Source organism: Brugia malayi (assembly GCF_000002995.4).
Source record: "Brugia malayi strain FR3 genome assembly, contig: Bm_v4_Chr2_contig_001, whole genome shotgun sequence".
Lineage (NCBI taxonomy): Eukaryota > Metazoa > Nematoda > Chromadorea > Rhabditida > Onchocercidae > Brugia > Brugia malayi.
The window spans coordinates 11,936,669-11,957,510 of NW_025062476.1; the positions used below are offsets into that span (position 1 = coordinate 11,936,669).

Sequence of the window (20,842 nt, forward strand, 5' to 3'; positions counted from 1 at the left end):
TAAAGATAATAGCAGTGTAGGAGACAAATATGGCGGTGATACCGGTGACATGAGCGCTATAGCAAGAAAGTGGTGCCAAGGAGAATTTAGTGCCAAGGTAGTGACAACAGATGAATATAGTAATTGAAAGTAGTGTCCGAAGCACATATTACAATGAGAGTGGTGTCGTAAATGAATATGACGGTGGTTGTAAGGAATGAATATAGCGGTAACAGCAGTATTCGAGACACATATGAAGGTGACGATGGTGACATAGCTGGATATGGCAATGAAAGTCGCACCGGAGGAGAATATGGTAGTGAAAGTCATGCCGGAAGAGAATATGGTCGTGAAAGTGGTGTCGAGGCAGAATATGGTCGTGAAAGTAGTGCCGGAGAAGAACATGGTAGTGAAAGTCATGCGGAAGAGAATATGGTCGTGAAAGTCGTGTTGAGGCAGAATATGGCAATGAAAGTCGCACCGGAGGAGAATATGGTAGTGAAAGTCATGCCGGAAGAGAATATGGTCGTGAAAGTGGTGTCGAGGCAGAATATGGCAATGAAAGTCGCACCGGAGGAGAATATGGTAGTGAAAGTCATGCCGGAAGAGAATATGGTCGTGAAAGTGGTGTCGAGGCAGAATATGGTCGTGAAAGTAGTGCCGGAGAAGAACATTGGTAGTGAAAGTCATGCCGGAAGAGAATATGGTCGTGAAAGTCGTGTCGAGGCAGAATATGGTCGTGAAAGTAGTGCCGGAGAAGAACATGGTAGTGAAAGTCATGCCGGAAGAGAATATGGTCGTGAAAGTCGTGTCGAGGCAGAATATGGCAATGAAAGTCGCACCGGAGGAGAATAATGGTAGTGAAAGTCATGCCGGAAGAGAATATGGTCGTGAAAGTGGTGTCGAGGCAGAATATGGTCGTGAAAGTAGTGCCGGAGAAGAACATGGTAGTGAAAGTCATGCCGGAAGAGAATATGGTCGTGAAAGTGGTGTCGAAGGCAGAATATGGTCGTGAAAGTAGTGCCGGAGAAGAACATGTAGTGAAAGTCATGCCGGAAGAGAATATGGTCGTGAAAGTCGTGTCGAGGCAGAATATGGCAATGAAAAGTCGCACCGGAGGAGAATATGGTAGTGAAAGTCATGCCGGAAGAGAATATGGTCGTGAAAGTGGTGTCGAGGCAGAATATGGTCTTGAAAGTAGTGCCGGAGAAGAACATGGTAGTGAAAGTAGTGCCGGAGAAGAACATGGTAGTGAAAGTAGTGCCGGAGAAGAACATGGTAGCGAAAGTCATGCCGGAAGAGAATATGGTCGTGAAAGTGGTGTCGAGGCAGAATATGGTCGTGAAAGTAGTGCCGGAGAAGAACATGGTAGTGAAAGTCATGCCGGAAGAGAATATGGTCGTGAAAGTGTGTCGAGGCAGAATATGGCAATGAAAGTAGTGCCGGAGAAGAATATGGTAGTGAAAGTCATGCCGGAAGAGAATATGGTCGTGAAAGTCGTGTCGAGGCAGAATATGGCAATGAAAGTCGCACCGGAGGAGAATATGGTAGTGAAAGTCATGCCGGAAGAGAATATGGTCGTGAAAGTGGTGTCGAGGCAGAATATGTCGTGAAAGTAGTGCCGGAGAAGAACATGGTAGTGAAAGTCATGCCGGAAGAGAATATGGTCGTGAAAGTCGTGTCGAGGCAGAATATGCAATGAAAGTCGCACCGGAGGAGAATATGGTAGTGAAAGTCATGCCGGAAGAGAATATGGTCGTGAAAGTGGTGTCGAGGCAGAATATGGTCTTGAAAGTAGTGCCGGAGAAGAACATGGTAGTGAAAGTAGTGCCGGAGAGAACATGGCAATGAAAGTCGCACCGGAGGAGAATATGGTAGTGAAAGTCATGCCGGAAGAGAATATGGTCGTGAAAGTCGTGTCGAGGCAGAATATGGTCGTGAAAGTAGTGCCGGAGAAGAACATGGTAGTGAAAGTCATGCCGGAAGAGAATATGGTCGTGAAAGTGGTGTCGAGGCAGAATATGGTCGTGAAAGTAGTGCCGGAGAAGAACATGGTAGTGAAAGTAGTGCCGGAGAAGAACATGGTAGTGAAAGTCATGCCGGAAGAGAATATGGTCGTGAAAGTGGTGTCGAGGCAGAATATGGCAATGAAAGTCGCACCGGAGGAGAATATGGTAGTGAAAGTCATGCCGGAAGAGAATATGGTCGTGAAAGTCGTGTCGAGGCAGAATATGGCAATGAAAGTCGCACCGGAGGAGAATATGGTAGTGAAAGTCATGCCGGAAGAGAATATGGTCGTGAAAGTGGTGTCGAGGCAGAATATGGCAATGAAAGTCGCACCGGAGGAGAATATGGTAGTGAAAGTCATGCCGGAAGAGAATATGGTCGTGAAAGTGGTGTCGAGGCAGAATATGGTCGTGAAAGTAGTGCCGGAGAAGAACATGGTAGTGAAAGTCATGCCGGAAGAGAATATGGTCGTGAAAGTCGTGTCGAGGCAGAATATGGCAATGAAAGTCGCACCGGAGGAGAATATGGTAGTGAAAGTCATGCCGGAAGAGAATATGGTCGTGAAAGTCGTGTCGAGGCAGAATATGGCAATGAAAGTCGTATCGAGGCAGAATATGGTAGTGAAAGTCATGCCGAAAGAGAATATGGTCGTGAAAGTCGTGCCGGAGAAGAACATGGTAGTGAAAGTCATGCCGGAAGAGAATATGGTCGTGAAAGTCATGCCGGAAGAGAATATGGTCGTGAAAGTGGTGTCGAGGCAGAATATGGTCGTGAAAGTAGTGCCGGAGAAGAACATGGTAGTGAAAGTCATGCCGGAAGAGAATATGGTCGTGAAAGTGGTGTCGAGGCAGAATATGGTCGTGAAAGTAGTGCCGGAGAAGAACATGGTAGTGAAAGTCATGCCGGAAGAGAATATGGTCGTGAAAGTCGTGTCGAGGCAGAATATGGCAATGAAAGTCGCACCGGAGGAGAATATGGTAGTGAAAGTCATGCCGGAAGAGAATATGGTCGTGAAAGTGGTGTCGAGGCAGAATATGGTCGTGAAAGTAGTGCCGGAGAAGAACATGGTAGTGAAAGTCATGCCGGAAGAGAATATGGTCGTGAAAGTCGTGCCGGAGAAGAACATGGTAGTGAAAGTCATGCCGGAGAAGAACATGGTAGTGAAAGTCATGCCGGAAGAGAATATGGTCGTGAAAGTGGGTGTCGAGGCAGAATATGGTCGTGAAAGTAGTGCCGGAGAAGAACATGGTAGTGAAAGTCATGCCGGAAGAGAATATGGTCGGAAAGTCGACGAGGCAGAATATGTCATGAAAGTCATGCCGGAAGAGAATATGGTCGTGAAAGTCGTGCCGGAGAAGAACATGGTAGTGAAAGTCATGCCGGAAGAGAATATGGTCGTGAAAGTCATGCCGGAAGAGAATATGGTCGTGAAAGTGGTGTCGAGGCAGAATATGGTCGTGAAAGTAGTGCCGGAGAAGAACATGGTAGTGAAAGTCATGCCGGAAGAGAATATGGTCGTGAAAGTGGTGTCGAGGCAGAATATGGTAGTGAAAGTCATGCCGGAGAGAATATGGTCGTGAAAGTCATGTCGAAGAGAATATGGTCGTGAAAGTCGCACCGGAGGAGAATATGGTAGTGAAAGTCATGCCGGAAGAGAATATGGTCGTGAAAGTCGTGTCGAGGCAGAATATGGCAATGAAAGTCGCACCGGAGGAGAATATGGTAGTGAAAGTCATGCCGAAAGAGAATATGGTCGTGAAAGTGGTGTCGAGGCAGAATATGGTCGTGAAAGTAGTGCCGGAGAAGAACATGGTAGTGAAAGTCATGCCGGAAGAGAATATGGTCGTGAAAGTGGTGTCGAGGCAGAATATGGTCGTGAAAGTAGTGCCGGAGAAGAACATGGTAGTGAAAGTCATGCCGGAAGAGAATATGGTCGTGAAAGTCGTGTCGAGGCAGAATATGGCAATGAAAGTCGCACCGGAGGAGAATATGGTAGTGAAAGTCATGCCGAAAGAGAATATGGTCGTGAAAGTGGTGTCGAGGCAGAATATGGTCGTGAAAGTAGTGCCGGAGAAGAACATGGTAGTGAAAGTCATGCCGGAAGAGAATATGGTCGTGAAAGTCGGGTGTCGAGGCAGAATATGGTCGTGAAAGTAGTGCCGGAGAAGAACATGGTAGTGAAAGTCATGCCGGAAGAGAATATGGTCGTGAAAGTCGTGTCGAGGCAGAATATGGCAATGAAAGTCATGCCGGAAGAGAATATGGTCGTGAAAGTCATGCCGGAAGAGAATATGGTCGTGAAAGTCATGCCGGAAGAGAATATGGTCGTGAAAGTGGTGTCGAGGCAGAATATGGTCGTGAAAGTAGTGCCGGAGAAGAACATGGTAGTGAAAGTCATGCCGGAAGAGAATATGGTCGTGAAAGTCGTGTCGAGGCAGAATATGGCAATGAAAGTCGCACCGGAGAAGAACATGGTAGTGAAAGTCATGCCGGAAGAGAATATGGTCGTGAAAGTCATGCCGGAAGAGAATATGGTCGTGAAAGTGGTGTCGAGGCAGAATATGGTCGTGAAAGTAGTGCCGGAGAAGAACATGGTAGTGAAAGTCGTGCCGAAAGAGAATATGGTCGTGAAAGTCGTGCCGGAGAAGAACATGGTAGTGAAAGTCATGCCGAAAGAGAATATGGTCGTGAAAGTCGTGTCGAGGCAGAATATGGCAATGAAAGTCGCACCGGAGGAGAATATGGTAGTGAAAGTCATGCCGGAAGAGAATATGGTCGTGAAAGTGGTGTCGAGGCAGAATATGGTCGTGAAAGTAGTGCCGGAGAAGAACATGGTAGTGAAAGTCGCGCCGGAGATAAATACGAGAGTGGTAGTGATGCTGGAGGAATTTACGGCAGTGAAGTTAGTGCTGCAAGCGAATACGCAAGTGACAATAGTGCCAGTGATGAACATGCTGGTGACAGTAGTATCAGAGGCAAATTCACGAAAGGAGGATTTGTTGAAGGTGATGGCAGGTAAGTCATTTGATAAAGCCTATATTATCACTAGGGTTGTTTAATGAATCCTTTCATTGAAGATTATATACTATTTTATTTATATTTGATGTTTCTCTTAATCGATTTGTATATTAATTGTCTGCAAATTTGAGAAATAATGCGAATTAAAAGAGTTCATTTATTTTATTGTAAGAATTATTTGCAGAAGGAAGGAGTGCTTTTCTGCAGAAGCTTGCTACGATCAGCGTGAACCAGAGGCTTGGTGTATTTTAAATGAGAATCAATCATGGACGTAAGCGCATTTTGATCTTATGAAAATTTATTTTTTCATTAGAAGTTTTAATGCTTGTGTTTAAGATTTCTCAGTTCTACAGAGAAATTCCTCTTCCAGAGACAGAGGTTGCTTTTGCGACACTCATTTGCATTCATGCGTTATTGAAAGATGGAATAGTGGCAGACTGGAATATTCGTATTGTGTGCCGGAAGAAGGTTGGAAGTGTTCGTAGTATAATCGATGATATACATTCATTCGTTAGGTCTTTCCATTTTACTTCTTTTTAATGCAGATATTTGGTACTATGTATTTTTTTTTTTTTTTTTTGTTTGCTTTGGTTTTTATTGAATACCGACTAATGTTTTACATTTTTATGTAAATATTCGAGAATGATTTTTGCAACAGTAATTCGAACGAAATCAATTTTTACCTGAAATGGTTGCAATAATTGCATTATTGATCAGCAATGTCTAATAAAGATAGTACAAAATATCTAATAAACGATTCACTAAATTTTAAACAATTAATTCGTAATATATTGCTGGCGAAGTAATTCATCCCTTCCTAATTGCATCATGTAATATTTTTTTTAAATTTTAAAATTTGTTTAATTTGAAAATGCTGTGATAAAATGTTCCTGACAATTTCTAACATTATACGAATTATTTGTCCAAAATTAATTTGATCTTTTATTTCTAAAGGACAAATAGCAGTCCTACAAATAAAAAATGGTATTGTCGCTTATTTGATTTTATTAGTGTTCTGAATTTTAACAATCACAATCAATAAACATTTAAATATTAATAAAAGTTAATGAAGTGAACAATATGCGTGACTTTCTGTTGAGTAAATGACATTTTTTTTAAATCTCTACTATTAAAATTATTTTTGTTGCAATTTTAAATTTACAGGATGATCATTATAAATAGCTCCTATATTAATCATATAATCGTAATAAAAAATATACAAAGATTATTTAATGGAATTAAAATGTATAAAATGAGAATTGAATAGAGCTACTGAAAATGATCAAAAAAGGTTTTTTTTTTTGATGATTAAAGTGATAACACTGCTCGTTTAAATATCATAGCATCAATTCTGATCTAATATATTAATATTTGCGACAAAAAAAAAAAAAAAAAAAAAAAACGAATTTCATTCCGGACATATTATAAAATAATATGAAAAAAAAAAAGGAAGAGAAAGAAAGAACATCCTGTAATTAATCATAAAAAATTAAATGCTTCTAACATTTTCAGCAGCTTTGTTGTGATATTAATGTAAATTTAAAATTACGGAAGTTTTTCATACTTCTATTAAATAATTTTACAATTTATAAAAATGTTTAACTCACAAAAAAAAAAAAGAAAAGCAATTATTAATTGTCAAATTTACAACAAATAGAGCCAAAAAAAAAAAAAGAAAAATGTAAATTTCATTTTTATTTTGGGAAAGTTTTTAATTTGGTACAGTTAGAAAAAAATTTATTTGATGTTTTATTTCTTTTCTTCGTTTTGGTGATATTTTCTTTCTTTCCTGAACGTTATAGGACAGTTGTAAAAGATTCATCAGTAATCCAGTAAGTCTATCAATAATCCGATTTATAAAATATCAGTAATTCAAACTTGTACGAATTCCGGTTTATTTGTTGATCAAAGAAAGGATTCACTTATATGTAAATATTTGCGAATTTCATTATCCACAATAATAGAATAAACAATTTATATATATGTCCATAAAGAGTTGAAATGATTTTTTAAAGCTATTATTAATTATATTCTTTTGGATAAAAAGATAGCTATGCAAATAAAATTTTTCAATATTTTAATTATTATATATTATTATTATTTTTAATTATTATATATTATAATTATTATTTTTAATCTTTTAACTATTATATAAAATTCTTTAATTATTACAGTTAAAATGCTTCTAAATGTAAATTAATTGAATTCGTTGTATTGTAACATACATTTATAACTCATTAAAATAAATAGGACAAAGAGATTTTTTTTAAAAAAAAATTGCAAAATTTTTTTTTAAAAAAAAGAATTGCAAATAAAATGCAATGAAATTAAAGAAAATATGTTACCAATCTTTTAAATATTACAAATGAAAATTTTTAATTAGATTTTTTGTATTTCAATTATTGAAATTGGTATATATGCTTAATGATTAGAAGCAAAGATGGGATTTAAATAATAATTCATTTCATTAAACATTGTAACATACATTTATAATTCATTTTTTATGCTAATAAATCTTTATTTGAATGAGAAAAATATTTGTAACATAAATATAATTTTATTGTTTAGGCATATAAATAAAAAATTATTATGAGATTTAGGATATTTATAATTTGTAATAAATGAAATAGAGAAACATATTAAAATAAATAGGACAGAGAGATTTTTTTTTAAAAAAATTAACAAAATTTAAAAAAAAAAAGAATTGCAAACAAAATTAAATGAAAAACTAAAAATAAGGAAACTAGAAAAAATAAGAAATAAATAAATAAATAAAACAAGAAAAAATAAGAAAAAAAAGTGGAAAAGTGCATCGTAATTTATTTTTTGTCAACAATTTAAAAAGCTAATAAAATTGTATATTTTATAAATTCTATGATTTCATTTGTTTTTCTTTTTTATTTAAAATTTTATTTTAAAAATTTTTTTATTCAAAATTTTTCTCCTTAAACTGATTCATATCAATAGCTTTGAGAAATGTGTTATTTAAGTATAATTTCCGAATAAGCATTTTTCTTTTGCTTTTTTCCGGGATTTACTTCGGGATCACATTATGGATGAAATAGGAATCATTTTTGAATCATTAAGAGGTCCTATATATTGAATATGATATGATATTTGAATCGATGATTAAATTGAATTGAACAATGAAAAACTCTTTTCAACTAAAAATGTAAATAATTTTGAAAATAATAATTGTAAAAATAAAAAAAAAAAACTTGAAAATATAACTTTTTAATTGGAAATTATCAAGATTTCTGCAGCAAATTAAAGCGTTTAAAATTTTGTACGTGAAATTTAAAATTAATTTCTGCAAATTTTAATCATTTTCATGACATTTCCTACATTTATATTTCGTTTTGCTATTTTTTTATTCCTGATGAAATTTACAAATTTGAATGATTTCATAAATAATTCACTTAATCGTTTATTAATTAAAAATTTCCTCCCAAAATTAATTCTTCCAGGTTTTCAAAAAGTTCTTTCCTCGCTATTTTTTTGATAAAAAATTAACAATTTAATAAATTTTGGTAATAAATTAATGCAGGAGCAGATACTTTTTTTTTTTTTTGAGAAGAAAATTCATACATTTATATTTGCGATTATTTCTAAAATGCAATTATTTCCAAAATTTTTCTTATAAAAATTCTAACTGACCGTTCGATATTTCAAATTTTCTTGAGCAATTTTCTTAAAATATTATTTATTTTTAAAAATTTCGAATTATATCTTCCTTTTTTTTTGTGAATTTGTTAAAACCATTATAGTCCGTCCATATAGAGAATTGAGGTTAAAATACTATTTGGTCGTGCCGGATTAGTCGAAGGGATATTTAGGGACACACCTGTGTTACCTGTTGTCATTTTATTGAAATGAATAAAATTTTGTATTTATATTGCGCTGAGTGGCTCATCAACTATTTATTTCAAAATTCATCTTTTGATCAAATTTTTATGCCAAAATGTCCTGATTAGTAGCAAAAATTTTGTCGTTTTTTTTTTTTTTTTTTTTTTTTTATTAATATTTATAATACTTTTTTTTTTTATTCCAATAGAAATTCAATTTAATTTGTATAAAGTTCCTTTAAGTCTTTTTGTTTATATCATCAAAAAGTTGACATCAAGTGACAGAATAGGTTAATTTGAGTTGAACAATAATTTTATAGTGTCAATTTTTTTTTTTTTTTTGCTAAATTAGCAATATAAATTAATTTCCATATTTGCTTTGACCTTCAGTTTAAGTTTGATTATTTGATTTAAACATAATATAAGTAATTTTTTAATTAATTTAAGTGTATGTATATAGTCTTGGAAATTAATTTGTCTTTTTCTTGAAAATAAATTTTCAGCGAAATATATCACACAGCAAATGATTACAAGAGATTTTGGCACATTTTTAATTGCTATTTTCAGCTTTTCATTATTCAAAGGTTTGTTTATTTTATAATTTTAAACCATAAACGTAGGTAAGAGGAAAAATTAAAATGAAAAAAATAAGTTAAAAGATATAACCAGTCGTACAATCACATATTTCAAATTAATAAACTTATTTTTATGTGTAAATTTGAAATTTTGTTTTTTTTTTTTATAATTTCAAAAATTTATAAAATTAAGCATTTAGATTCTAGTGGCCTAGAATGTTACATTTGTGATGATGAAAATTTGGATGAAGGCGGTGATTGTCATGAACAATTCCGCTATGATTGTACTAGTTATGCGAAAAATTTTAAACCTACTGAATTAATTTTTTGTCGAACGATGCGAAAACGAGTGAGCAATGGTAAAAATTTTTGCATTATAATTTTATACTTTAAATTATTCAAGTTGATTAATTACTTTAAATATAATCTAAAATATTTAGAATATTCAGTTACACTGCTAAAATTTTTTTAAAAAAAAACAAAGAAATGACTTAAATTAATGTTAAAATTAATAAAAAATATAGATTTGATAAATATGAAATACTTAAAATAATAAAATAATGTTTTAAGAAGTAACATTTGCACAATATGAGCTGATTCTATTGTATCAACGAATTAAGAATTCTTTGAATTAAGCAATATTAAATAATTAATTAATTACTGATAATTTGTGTTTATATATTTATGATTACTGATAATTTGCATCTATCAGATAGCTATACAATCATGATTACTGATAATTTGCATCTAGCAGATAGCTATACAATCATGATTACTGATAATTTGCATCTAGCAGATAGCTATACAATCATGATTACTGATAATTTGCATCTAGCAGATAGCTATACAATCATGATTACTGATAATTTGCATCTAGCAGATAGCTATACAATCATGATTACTGATAATTTGCATCTAGCAGATAGCTATACAATCATGATTACTGATAATTTGCATCTAGCAGATAGTTATACGATAACGAAGGAATGTATTAGCGAACAAGATCACTATCGAGTATTTCCACTAAGGCAGTACTCATTTGATGAGGAGGAATGTGATTTCATCGAGATGGATGGTAATGAGTTAGCTTATTGCTTATGCCAAAAAAATTTTTGCAACGCAAAAAATATTGTTGATCAGTTCGTCGATTTTGAAGAAGTTAGTAGAAAATTTTTATTATAAATTATTTTGTAGGAAAAAAAAAGGACTAAAAAAATTTCACATTTTATAAATATCTTACATTTACTTCTATCTTTAAAAAAAAAAAAAAAAAAGCAAAAATAGAGATTGCATAATTTTTGCAATTTTACATAAATTTCATCAACTAATTATTATATTTATGCTAATTCTTGTTTTGTAAAATTTTAAGCTAATTTTATAATTCACCAATTGATTTTTCATTAAATAAGCATAATTAAAAAAAATTATTTCAGAAACATACTGAAATTTTTGCTGCTACAGCTAATGGTGCTATTATTGAAAAGCATAATGAACGATTTCCAATCACATTGCAGAAATATTCAGTGCAATTAAATTATCCACCAATTCAAAATATTGATCGAGTAATTATTGTGTAACATAAATGATTTTATTTACTGCTAGCAAATTACTAAAAAATTATTTATTTTTATTAACTTTTTCTTTAATTATTCAATTTTTTAAATAAATTTAGTCAAAAATAACTCATTTTACTTTAATCAAAATTAATTAACAAAAAAACAACGATTGTTTTTTTCAGAATGAAATGAACTTTCGTTATGAAGCAGCAAAATCTGAACTAACTAATGGACGATCTAATGATAAGATTGACGAGATTGATAATGATTACTTAAATAATCACTTCAAACCACAACAAATATATGATAACTCACGTAAGAGAAATAGCATGTAAACGTGTAACAAAATATAACTAATAGTATTCTCACGTAAGAAAATAGGGTAACAAAACATACAAGTGTTCTCACGTAAAGAATAATACACAAACGTGTAACAAAATGTAACTAATAGTATTCTCACGTAAGAAAATAGAGTAACAAAACATACGAGTTTTTTCACGTAAAAGGATAGCATACAAACATGTAACAAAATATTAGTGCTATGTTTGATTATTAAAAATAAAATGGTTTTATCGAAATATTGTTTGAAATTTTTATTAAAATTAGATCAAATGGAACTTTAAAAGAGAAATAAGAAATTGCTTAAAAAATTTTTCTAATTTAATAAAAGAAATTTTCAGGATTATCTTATCAAATGTCAAGTTTTCCATTAAAACAAAATTATGAGCCAACAATATTTGCTGGTAATATTACAACGAATTTTTCATCTCTACAAAATAGACATCGGTTAATTTATTTTTACTATTCTTTTCACAAATGATACTTTTTTATATTTTCTATTTTGTATTTAAAAAAAAAAAAAAAAACCTGTAATTAAAAAAAATTGTAATTTAATTTATAATTGTTACAATTCAAAAAACTTGCAATTTAAAAGCATAAAATTTCAAAAAAGATTTATAATTTTTAAATTTACAATTTTTATAATAAAAAAATTTATGTCTGAAAAAGAAATTTTTTCTTATCCATATGCAAATTTTAGTGAGGAAATGATTGAAGATACTGGAAAATTGAGGACATCTGAACAAACCTCAAAATTATTTGGAGTTAAACAACAAAATGCTGTTAGTTAGTTAATACTATAATTAATTTCTTTCAAATATTAATTTAAAAAAAAAAAAAAAAAGAACGAATGAAAATGGAAACTTAAAACAAATATAAAAAATAATGAAAATCTTTCAAAAGATTTAGAAAAAAAGAAATTTTACATATTTACAATGAATTTTTTTTTTTAAAAAAACAAAGCAAATATAAATAAAATTTAAAAATTTTAAACTATATTTTAAAATTTCTTTTTTAGGATATAAATGAAAATTATTGCTATAATTGTGTGGAAAAATTAGATGATCCAACAGAGGATTGCTTAGATGTAACAATTGTTCAATGTCCTATTTCAAAAATAAGTGGACGAAGTCAGATGTGTATCACTAAACAATCACACATAGCAGATGATAGTTGCGATTTTAATTTTTTTGATTTAAATTTTTTTTTGGTTTTAATTTAATTTTACATTATAAAAAAATGATACGTTATCGTTATAGAAAATGCTATATTGCAATGAATTATACAAGGATATAGTGATGCATAAATTTGATGATTAAATTATGATTTCAATAGCAATTTAAAATTCTGATTGAAATTTTAAGACTGTATTAAATCAAATTATTTCTATTAATTCAATTTGTTTTTCGCCATTCTTTTTAATGAAAAAAAAAAAAAAAGAAAGAAAATCAAATATTTTGCAATTTATTCTAGCATTTTTTTTTTTTTTTTGATTATTACTTTTTTTAAATGTATTTATTTTATAGTTTGCATATTCTTTTTTTTTTTTTAAATAATATTTTATGCTCGTTGAAAAATTAAAAAAATTTTTTTTTTTTTGTGTTTTCTTTTTTTAGATTTATATAAGTTGGAAAAACGATGTAGCACGGATAATGAAGAAAATGGAATAATATTTGATGAAATATCAGAAGGAAAGATTGCTTGTATGAGAACATTAGATGCTTCAGTAGCTTATTGTTTATGCATGGGACATTATTGCAATAAGGATAGTTTGTTGATACAGGCCGAGAAATTAGCCCAAAGTCAAAGGTTACACGAATTTAAATTATTGTAATAAATTAATTCTTTCATCTTTTTTTTTTTTTTTTTTGCTAATAAAAAAATTATGATTATGCTATAAAGTTAAGTCAAATTTACATAATTTAAAATTGAAAAATACAATTTAAATAAAACTTAAAATTTATGTTTTGTTTCTTTTTTCAAATATGGCAGTTTATTATCATAATTTTTATTAATTATTGCAATATTACATCATTATTATCTCACTACCTAATGCGATTATTGTTATTAGCTAATTATTTTATCATTTAAAAATCATCATCTTATCATAATTATCAGTATCACAATCACTGTTAAGCTAATTATTTTATCATTCAAAATGATCATCTTATCATAATTATCAGTATCACAATCACTGTTAAGCTAATTATTTTATCATTCAAAATGATCATCTTATCATAATTATCAGTATCACAATCACTGTTAAGCTAATTATTTTATCATTCAAAATGATCATCTTATCATAATTATCAGCATTACGCTGTTATTATTTTATTATTAAAAATAACTCGAACGTTTCTCTTCCTTTTTTAGTATAATATTTGTTATTACAACTATTACTATATTATTTTATCATTATTCTACTATCCAAATTAATCATTATCAGTACTATCACAATTATCACAATACTATTTTATCATATTTTTTATATTACTTTATCATATATTTTTACATTATTAATTAAAACTTTAATTTTTTTGATATAATAAACATTATGATAATTATTATAATTATCATAATATTATTATAACTATCCATTACTATGATTTTATATGTTAAAAAATATAATTCGCATAGGCTTTTTTTTTATTTTTTAAACGCTATGAGCATATTTTGCAGTGACGATGAAAGTAATTCGTTGAAGAATTCAATATTCAATGAAAATACCAATTCGATTATTTCCTCAACCATTATGCATTCTCAAATTATAGCAAATAATGTAAGTTAAAATATTTTTATTCAAAAAAAAAAAAAAATATAATATTTAAAAAATGTTAATTTAAACAAATAAGCAAGAAATTTTATTTTATTTTCAGCCCATGCAACTTTCAACAGTATCATCGTTGCAAAATTTGTTCAACAAAACGAATGCCCAGTAAATTATTTTATTAAAATTAGAAAAATAAATTTGCATTTAAAAAAATTTTACATCCAAATTTAAATTAATACTTTTAATGCAAAAAAAAAAAAAAAGAAAAAATTACAAAGATTTTTTTTCATTTTTTTAGAGTAATTTAGTTGTTTCATAATAATTTTTAATTATTAAAAGATTTATAACTTATAAATACAATTTAAAAGAGAGAAAAAAAAAAGAATTTGAAATACTTAATTTTCATAAATTTCTTTCTTTTTTTTTTTTTTTTTGTTGTTATAAAATAAAAAAGAAGAAAAACTGTAACATTAAAATTTAAAACAAAAAAAAAAACAATTTTCAGGATATTTGATGAAATGAACTATCTGAAAGATAATATTATTGTAAATAATATTGCATCAAAAAATTTCTTCCTATCACCTATCACAATCATAATCATTATGTTATCATTTTTATCTTCTTGAATAAAGTCATATCATTGATATATTTTTGTGTTCAACAAAGAATTCATCTGACAGAGAAAAGAACAGAAATGATAAAAAAGATATTTTAGATGGTAATATTTATAAAATTTTGTTTTAAACAGTGTATTTTTTTTTAATTACTTTTATTTTATGTATTTTTCATAAATATAAATTTCATTAAAATGAAATGCACGGATTTTTATTTATTGTGTTTATTCTTTCTTAATTAAATTTAATTTTTTCTGTTCTTTGATATTTGACAATATTACATTTTTTTTTTTTTTCAATTTAGCTTATTATGTGTTTTATTTTTTTTTTAATATAATCTTTATTTGATATCATAATATGTCATATCGCTTATCAATTTTTTTTAACATATCACACAGATAAATTTGATAATTTAGTATTTTCATTTATGTAAAAATAATAATTACCATATCATTATGCTATTATTTATTAATATTATTATTATTAATATTTATTAATATTATTTTATTATAAAATTGTCATTTCTTTAATTTATGCAGAAAAAAAAAAAAAAAAAAAAAAAAAAACAATTTTTTTTTTATTACATATTAAAACTTTTGATTCTCTTTTTTTTTCTTCTTTTTACATTTTTTATTTCCTTTTCATTAATTTAGTCATTTCTTTCATTTTTTTTTTCTTTTTTGTAATTTTAATAGCAAAAATAAACAAAAAAACAAAGTAATAAACATAAAAATGAAAAATTGATATTTGATATAAACCAAAGAAAATACAAAAATTACTTCCGGGTTTGATAAGAGTTTTACACGATGTGCTCCGCTCATTGCTAACAAACAAACATTTAGCATTGTGTTTGCAAACATTTCAACAACAATGAATCAATCGGTGGGTACGTACCATTCATCCATTCATCTTTCTTAAAATCTCATTATTTATCCTAAATTGATGATCAGATGCTAAATTCAATGCTATCAGTTAACTCTGATCCTTATTTTATAACCTTTTTTTTTTTTTTTTTTGTTTTACAGTTATTATTTTACTTAGCAAATTACAAATAATTAGCCTAGTATTATTCATTTTAATCCAATGCAAATTAATCTAGTGCTACAAAAATTAGCCCAATGTTAACAGCCTAATTTGTTATTTTATAATTTTACAATAATCATTTTACTTAGCAAATTACAAATAATTAGCCTAGTATTATTCATTTTAATCCAATGCAAATTAATCTAGTGCTACAAAAATTAGCCCAATGTTAACAGCCTAATTTGTTATTTTATAATTTTACAATAATCATTTTACTTAGGAAATTACAAATTAATTAACCTAGTATTATTCAATTTTAATTCTAGTGCTACAAAATTAGCCTAGTATTAATCATTTTAATTGCAGTGCTATAAAATTAGCCCAATGTAAACAGCCTAACTTGTTAATTCATAATTTTACAATGATCATTGACTTGTAAAATTACATATAATTAGCTAATTAGTATTATTCATTTTAATTCATGCATTTTAATTCACAAATCAATCCAGTGTTACAAAATTAGCCTAGTATTATGATTTTAATTCTGGTGCTACAAAATTAGCCTAGTATTTATGATTTGAATTCTGGTGCTACAAAACTAGCCTAGTATTTATGATTTGAATTCTGGTGCTACAAAATTAGCCTAGTATTTATGATTTGAATTCTGGTGCTACAAAATTAGCCCGGTGTTAACAACCTAATTTGTTAATTCATAATTTTACAGTTCATCATTTTATTTGCGTATACAATAATTAGCCTAGTGCTATAATTCTACAATTTTATAATCATAACTTATTTATTATTTTTTCCGTATAAAAATGGAAAATATCATTTAAATTGTCATGATAATAGTATTATTTCCAAAAAAAAAAGAGAAAAAAAAATTTTGTTTTTTTTTTTTTTTTTTTTTGTTTTTTCTAAAAAAAAAAAAAAAAGAGAGAAATAATAATAATTTTCTAAAAATAAGTTATAGGAAATTACTATTATTTCTTTCTTCTTTTTTTGAATGAAAATTTTTGGTACATTAATTTTAATCAAATTTGTTTCCCTATTCCTCTATCTAAATTATCACAGTGATAAATGATAATACTTGAATGAAATTGAATAAATAATAATTATATGTTGATATTAATTACACCCTTTTATAAATACTTTCTTTTTAAATTCAATAATAAATCTTTTAAATTATATAAATTTTCATCCGTATCAAATATTTGTTGTTGACAATTGATAATAACAATAATAATAATATTAATAGTAAAAAAATAATAATGTTAATAATAATAATAATAATAATAAATTTTCACCATAGTTTAAAAATAATTTCAAGCAAAACGTGATGTTTACATAAATGATATATAAATTTTGCAAAAAAAAAAAGAAATTTTAAGTATAACTTAAAATTTTGTTTGTAATACAAAAATGTATTTAACAATATTTAAATGTAAATGAAAAGAGAACATTTGTAAAAGTTTTTAGAAAAAAGTAATAAAACAAAGTGCTATTTACTCTTTCTCTTTTTTTTAAAAAAAAAAAAAAAAAAAAAAAAAAAACGAAAAAAACACTTTAATACTTTTTCATCTTTATTATTTACAATTTTTTTCTTTTTTTTTTTTTAATTTTTTATATCATAGAGATGATTTAGCAGAAAAAGTTTACTTAATACGTTATTATCTTAATAATACTAATATTTCTGAAATGAAACTAAAAAGAAAATTTATTAATAATATTTCTCATCAATTTTTTCATCATCAAAATACATTTAGAAAAATTTTATCCTTATTTTTTAAAAAATATAACAAAATGCAAAATTTTAACTTTTAATCATATTTTTTTGAGATTGTATAAATTTGCTTTCAATTCATTCATTTTAAATTCAACAAACAACTCTAATGGAAAATAAGTAAATAAATAATAATTTGATTAATTATTTGAATAAATATCACAAAATTCAAAACTGACACATAAAAACTGACTTTGTAAAAATTCAAAATTTAAAAAAAGCAAATATTTTTATTTTAGATCTAAATTCAAAGCATTTTTTTTTTCTTTCTATTTCGTAGTTTATTACTGACTTTTTGAGTTTCTTTTTTTGTTCGAAAAATCTTTAAATTTAATAATATATCCATTGCCTTAAGTGTAAATTTCAAATCTTATAGAATTTTTTAAATTATGGAATTAATTCTTTTTTTTTCAGTTGTAAAATCTAGGATATATTTCTATTGATAAACTTTTTTTTTTTTTTTTTGTTAATTTAATCTGTGATATTATTTATAAATGTTACTTAGCATCAAAATGATAGATGAAATATTAGAAAGTAATTGAAATTATAAAAGTTATTAATTAAAAAATATATCGAAATATCACAACTAACCTAATTTATTCGTCCATTTTCATTTTTACTAAATTTCAATAAAATTAATTTTCATAATATATCCAACATTTTTGAACGATATTTTATCCTACAAATTTGATGTTTTTTTTTTCTTTTTTTTTTTTATTGTATAAGACATAACCAATATTTTGAAAAAATTTTCCTAATTATCAATATTTTAAATTTAAAAAATTTTATGTATATTTTAAAATTTAAAAGCGACATATTTTTACTTATACATTTTAAAATAAATTTTAAAATTTCGTACATATTTCAATTTACATTTTTTTTTTCTATTAGTTAGTCATATTTTAATCTTTTTTATATACTATTTACATTAAAAAAAATTGCAAAATTATACTTTAAATTAATTAAAATGGACAAAATTCATTGATGAAATGAATCTTTTTAAATAAGTTTTCCACTTAAATTTTTATGATATTTCTGTATAAAATAAAAAAAAAAAAGAGGGAAAGGGAAAGAGAGAGAGGGAGAGAGAGAGAGAAAATGTGAGATAAAAAAGGGAAAAAGAAAAAATATATTATATTAATATTTATTATAATATTAAAGTAAAAGTATTATTAGTAAGCGCTATTTTCTTTTTTTTTTTAACTTTCAAATTAGTTCCAATGAAAAGCTTTTTGGGTATTAAAAATTTTTTAATGTAAAATGAAAAAGTGAAGGTGAAAATTGTTACGGAAAAAGGTAAGGTAAGAGATGATGTGAGATAGATGAAAGGGTAAAAGCTGAATGGCATTGACAGGACCGCCACAGCCTAGCACGCGCGCATTTATCCTTCGTCCCTCTTCTAGGACTACATGTTATCATTGATTCATTCATACCATACCTTTTCTTCCTATTTCGATTTAATTTTTTCGTTTCAATTCATTCAAACATTAAATTATAGAAGAGAGAGAGTGAGGGAGAAGAGGGTAAAGAGGGAGGGAGAAAGAGAGAGAGAGAGAGAAAAACCCACAAATTTATTTGATATATCAACTAAATTATTTGATAATCATTTTTTTTTTTTTCTTCATTTTTATTCTTTTCATTTTTTGTTTACTTATATACATACTTACTTTTTCACATTGATAAATTTATAAATTAAAATTTTAGTGCATTCTGATATTTCAGTAATAATTTTAAAAATATTTGTATTTTGCTTAATTGATCAATTATTAATCGATTGACAAACAAAACTAAATGTGATGAAATTTAATCGATGATAAAATGTTATTTGTTTATAATTTATTTAAAATGTGAATAAAAATTTTTCAATGCTACAATTATTATTTCTACAGCAATTAGCTATTTTTTATGATTAAATAAATTAATTAATTATTTTTTTCAATTCTGATTAAGTACATGAAATTTATAAAATAAATTATTTAATTATTTATTGTATGTAAAAATTTTTTTCCTCTTTTTTTTTTCTGCAATTCATCTAATAATGATAATAACGTTTACATTTTATGAATTTATTTCCCTTATTTTTGTTATTTTTTGTCATTTTTTTAATTTTCATTAATAATTAAAATACTTATTAATAGTAAGTGAATTGGACATAGTGTTTATCAGTTTAAATTTGTAGTTCAAATACAATTATATGAGTAATGATTAGTAAAATGATCAATAAATTTAGTGAGGCAAAGATGTAAAATAATTAAAATGAAAAGAAATATTTTTTTTTTTTTTTTTTGAATTTTATTTTCTAGCAATTTTTATTTTTTACAAAACGTTTCATTTATGAGAAATTCAATCATTAATTCATATTTTATCATATAAAAGAAAAAAGAAAAAAGTAGAAAATAAAAACTCATAATTGAAAATAATAGTTATTATAAAATTTAATAAAAAAAAAAATAATTTTTATTAATTTCCATTTAAAATAATTGAAAATGTTAATTTTAATTTTCCCATTTTTTTTTTTTTTTTTTTTGAATAATTCAAACTTTTTATTTTCAGCAATTGTTCTTTTCTTTTTTTTTTCAAAATTATTTAATTTAAAATTTTTTTTTTCAGGTTTATTAAGCTAATAATGATATTATTCTAGCAAAAGAAAATAAGAAAAAGAGGACAAAGAAGAAGAAAAAATAAAAAGAGAAAAAAAAAAAACTAAAAAAAAAAAAACGAAGAAAAGAAATGGATGATAATAATGATCAAATGATGCATTCAACTGATACTGAATTACTTAGTTCAGAAGAGGAATTTGAATATTCAACAAATCAACAATCAACAATTTCATTTTCTGCTATATCTAATTTATTCCTAAATTCATGCTATTACTATTATGATTTATTCATGCAACAGCTTATCACACAATCATTATCAAATCAGCTAACACTACAACATCTAACTGCAATACCACTGTTACAGCTAGCTGAAATTGAGCAGTTAATTAATTCGCAATTAATTAGATCAGAATATTCACAGCTAATTACATCATCACAATTTATAAGAGAATTATTAAATTCTACATTATGGGATCAATGGTTATGCATATTAGCTAAATTATTAACACCAAATCAATGGCAATTGTATTGGATGAATTATTTGATGCAATTTGGTACAGTTGGCTTACCGCAACATTTAATTAACTTTTTTGCAACTGCCACTACAACTGCAAATTTAAATTTCACATCTAATTCAGTGCTAGCATTAGAAATGATGAAAGAAGCTAATTGGATGCATTTACAACAACAATTTTATGGTATGTACTTTTTGTTGTTTACTTTATTTTTTTAA

At 27.2% G+C, this 20,842-nt stretch overlaps 3 protein-coding genes across 3 annotated transcripts; all 3 read left to right on the forward strand.

The window, feature by feature from the left end:
• Positions 1-49: 49 nt before the first annotated feature.
• Positions 50-834, forward strand: Bm17551 (Uncharacterized protein; the record flags this gene model as incomplete). Its single annotated transcript, XM_043079313.1, has 2 exons — positions 50-119; positions 239-834. 2 exons carry the CDS (start codon positions 50-52, stop codon positions 832-834), a joined length of 666 nt encoding a protein of 221 aa, XP_042935247.1.
• Positions 835-9,372: 8,538 nt separating this feature from the next.
• On the forward strand, positions 9,373-14,258 carry Bm17552 (Uncharacterized protein; the record flags this gene model as incomplete). Its single annotated transcript, XM_043079314.1, has 11 exons — positions 9,373-9,433; positions 9,625-9,783; positions 10,389-10,582; positions 10,858-10,986; positions 11,163-11,295; positions 11,661-11,766; positions 12,020-12,101; positions 12,338-12,491; positions 12,936-13,128; positions 13,999-14,098; positions 14,196-14,258. 11 exons carry the CDS (start codon positions 9,373-9,375, stop codon positions 14,256-14,258), a joined length of 1,374 nt encoding a protein of 457 aa, XP_042935248.1.
• A 5,610-nt stretch (positions 14,259-19,868) lies between these two features.
• Positions 19,869-20,842, forward strand: Bm3494 (Uncharacterized protein; the record flags this gene model as incomplete). Its single annotated transcript, XM_043079315.1, has 2 exons — positions 19,869-19,898; positions 20,408-20,842. Coding segments are annotated over 2 exons (465 nt in total), but the record flags the coding sequence as incomplete, so codon positions are not given.